The sequence below is a fragment of the Sinocyclocheilus anshuiensis genome, unplaced genomic scaffold (assembly GCF_001515605.1).
Source record: "Sinocyclocheilus anshuiensis isolate Anshui unplaced genomic scaffold, SAMN03320099.WGS_v1.1 scaffold2571, whole genome shotgun sequence".
In the NCBI taxonomy this organism is placed as follows: Eukaryota; Metazoa; Chordata; class Actinopteri; order Cypriniformes; family Cyprinidae; genus Sinocyclocheilus; species Sinocyclocheilus anshuiensis.
In genome coordinates this window covers 316,152-319,842 of record NW_015560621.1, presented here as the reverse complement: position 1 = coordinate 319,842, position 3,691 = coordinate 316,152, and the positions used below count along the sequence as shown (strand labels likewise).

General features: G+C 37.8%; 1 protein-coding gene across 2 annotated transcripts in view; it reads left to right on the top strand.

Moving 5' to 3' along the window:
* The window catches only part of LOC107681901 (double C2-like domain-containing protein beta), a 104,710-nt gene extending 101,745 nt beyond the window's left edge, over nucleotides 1-2,965 (top strand). For both annotated transcript variants that reach the window (XM_016478273.1, XM_016478272.1), the window contains one exon: nucleotides 1,949-2,965. In XM_016478273.1, coding sequence (XP_016333759.1) covers nucleotides 1,949-2,085 — 137 coding nt within the window. In that variant the 3' untranslated portion in view covers nucleotides 2,086-2,965. The remainder of the gene's footprint in view (nucleotides 1-1,948) is intronic.
* The last annotated feature ends 726 nt before the right edge of the window (nucleotides 2,966-3,691 follow it).

The window sequence follows — 3,691 nt, the reverse complement described above, 5'->3', positions numbered from 1 at the left end:
ACCTCGCTTTTCAAAACGATGAGCTTTGTAAAAATCGACGCATTTCAGAAAGGCGGGGCATAGAGGAGAAACAATAATGTACAGTATGTGGAAAATAATGTGTTCTTTGGACCTTAAACCGCATAAACACATTTCATTACACCAAATACACAAAATAATGTTCTTTTTTAGCAACGTCATATTACCCCTTTAAATAGTAAATATCAAAGTGGACGAATACCAATTGGCCCAAGCTACAGCTTGCTAACACACATAGCTAACATAAGCTTTCTAATAGCTAACTTGTCCCATCATTATAGTAATCAACTGCACCCCTGCTTCCCGCTAACTTTCATAAAGCTGAGGCTATGTGTTGTGATTATTATTACATAAGTTAAGGGTTGAAGCTATCTAAGCTATGTGTTTTGATCTTTGTTAGGTAGATTAAATGATGCTGTTACCTGGTGATTCGATCAAATAGTTGTAGATGTCAGGGTATTTCACGTTGGGCCATTCAGTTGGATCATTTCTTCAACCAAAGGAAGGTAAGGAAAAGGGACACTGACATAGACCAATAAAATTTAGTTTTTCAATATATCTACTCCTCTCAGGTTCACATAAGGTGGTGAAATAATCCTTTGACATGGTTAAAAATAATGAATGTTCCCTCCAGTGGGCGTAGTTCTCGAGTAATATGACACGTTGCGTTCTACTTTTGTGTCCTTAAACGCTCATTTTTTTTGCTTATAAAAACGTAGTTAGCTTCAACGTTGCGATGATCGCAAATGCACCAGGGTTCGATAGAATCAAGAGAGTGTGAAACCAGACCAATGCTGCGGGGGGTGCCGGAAACAATCGCACTCGGGTTCGAACCACAGCAAACGAGCCCAGTGTGAAAGCCACCTTAATACACCGATCTAATATAAACTTGTGATTTCTTTCCCAGCTGTTTACGTTGACAGACAACTGACTGGGCTTATGTAAATTGTGTGTTTTTTAACATAACCTTGTGTGTATTTGACCGCTTAAGCGCAATAAGACATGAAAAAGAACTTAGTTTAGTACTCACATGCTGTGTGACGTCTGCTTTTTGTGCGCGTGCTTCGGATGTGTGCGCTCAGAAAACACTATATCAGAAGTTTAAACTGATATGACTTTAAAACGTTGTTTTGGCAGAGTATCCAAGGTACGAGATGTAAAGGCACAGCCCTATTCTGGAAAAGTGGGCGAAGAACAGCAGCTCATTTGCATTTAAAGATACAAGCACAAAAACAGCATGTTTTTTGCTTTCACTCAAAACAGCCATTTTCAAAATGATAAAATAAATGATGTGTGGGGTATTTTGAGCTGACACTTCACAGACACATTCTGGGGACAACTGAGACTTTCATTACATCTTGTAAAAAGGGGCATAATTGGGGCATAAATATAACACAAATATTTTTTGTCATAAAATATTAGATTTTATTTGCAAAGACAATTTACTATAATTTCCTAATATAATAATTTACCGTAATTGGACAGAAAACTCCAAATTATTTTGCTATAAACACTTAAGTGAAATAGAAAATAAAAGGAAAAACATTACTGGTTTGATATTTTCAACCCATTCATACTGATGTCAAGACTATCACAAGCCATTCTTGCAATTTAGACAAAACCTCATATCTGTACCAGTCCAGCCAGCTAGATGAGTTTATCCAACTAACAAGTTTAAACTGACAGGTTGAGAAGCTGAATTAGCAAACAAATGTAACTGAAAACCAAATGTTGAAGTTTGCAAAAAATGTATGTACATTATCAAAAGATGTAAGAGATATAGTGCTGACCCAATTGGGAAAGTTTTGTCAACAGACCTGAAATTCTCTTGAGCAGGTCATCCTTATAGTCAAGGCCCAAGTCCCATGGGGATCTATTGACCTTTGGTTGTTTTTAGCCATTTTAATGAACTTTTCCACCCTTTCTCCAGGTGGAGTCTCTTTAGGTATCAATGCCAATGGCGAGAGGCTAAAACACTGGTTTGACTGTCTGAAAAACAAGGACAAGAAAATCGAGCGCTGGCACACGCTAACCAATGAACTCCCTGGTTCAGGGTACAATGACTGAAAGGCTCTCTTTCTAGTGGTTGCACCGATGCCCTGCCCCTTTCCTACATGATGTCGATGTAAAGCCCAGCAGCCTGTGATGGCTGGATCAACACTGCAGCAGTCCACTGATTTAGAGATGGGTGCCAGTATCTGTTCCCAACTAACACACCTGCTCTATCTCTTGTACTTTTCCTGGTGTTGAGCTTACAGTCTGATTGTGTGGCTTGATGTGGCTTTTGGGCTTATATAAGGGTCTTTAATCAGCCTGTATTTGTACAACCTCATTGAAAATGAAGAGAGGTTCCCACAGCCAACAAGAAATCAGTTCCTGTCTTCAAATATTTAACCACTCTACTGTTCTCTTTCTCCATTCTCTTGGCTATCTTCGAGGTTTTATGTGTATTCAAGAATGCTGTTTACAGACATTAGCTCTCAGTAAATGTATCATTATGCGTATGCATCATGGCAGCAAAGAGGCTCTGAAAATACACTTTCCAAAACAATATTGTTTACAGTCCAAAACCTTTCTGATGCCTATCTTAAGGCCAGGGCATAAACTACACAATTGTATTAAACAGACAGATGATTGTGAAGATTATATATGTTGATGGAGGTTAAAAAAAAATCTTACAAATATAAACTCTCAACAAATTTGTGAGTTTTTGCTGCCCCCTTCTATTACAACAGGCTAGAATGTGTGTTGTTGTTGTTGTTGTTTTTTAATGAATAACCTCCTAGTTAGTCTACTTAATGAATGTAATTTATCTTTTACTTTCTGTACTCTCACTGCAAATGAACAGTGTGACATTAAGACAGCACACAGCAGAGTTTCAATAGCCATTTTTCTAGAGAGGAAACGGTTTACACAGAGAACACACAAATGCTGAAAATGCGCTATTCTAGAAATTGAAGACTGTGGATTATACAACTTTCATCTGGACATTTATCCTTATATTGTTTTAATGTGTTAATTACCAATTTTTGGATTAAACACTTTGCCCAAGCCCAATTCATATATTGCATTAACATCTTTTACTCTAAATTCTTCAGTCTGTAAATCAAAAAAAGGACTGAACAAACTATTGTTTTGAGATTTATTAATAGCATGTTTATCTTATATTTTGACCGAGGGAGCGAGTCTGCTTCATATGCACACTTCAGGCCGCTCCATAGACCACAATGCAACACGATTATGACGTCATCGCAGATTGCATTTAATTTATCCACACCCCAAACAACTCTAGAATATATCTTTTTTTTAATTAATGTTTATATCAGCCCAAACATACCTATACACATACAGAACATATACAGAATACTGCACCAAACATGGGGAAAATTGTAAACAATAAACCAACTCCATAGCTGATTCTAAGTGATCAAGGGTTTAGGACGTTCCAGTTCAGCCCATTGCAAAGGTTCCGCCAGAAGTGGGCACTCATGCAATGTAATCAATGACGTACATCCGAGTAAACGAGACGGAGGGAAGTTAGAGAGGGAAGGGCATAAAAACGAACTGGAACTTAGCCCAAGTAACACAACAAAAGTGAATCATTCACTTAACTGATTCCTTCAAACAAAGATTGATTCAGGAATGAAACACCACTAGCGCCTGCGCTGTTGTG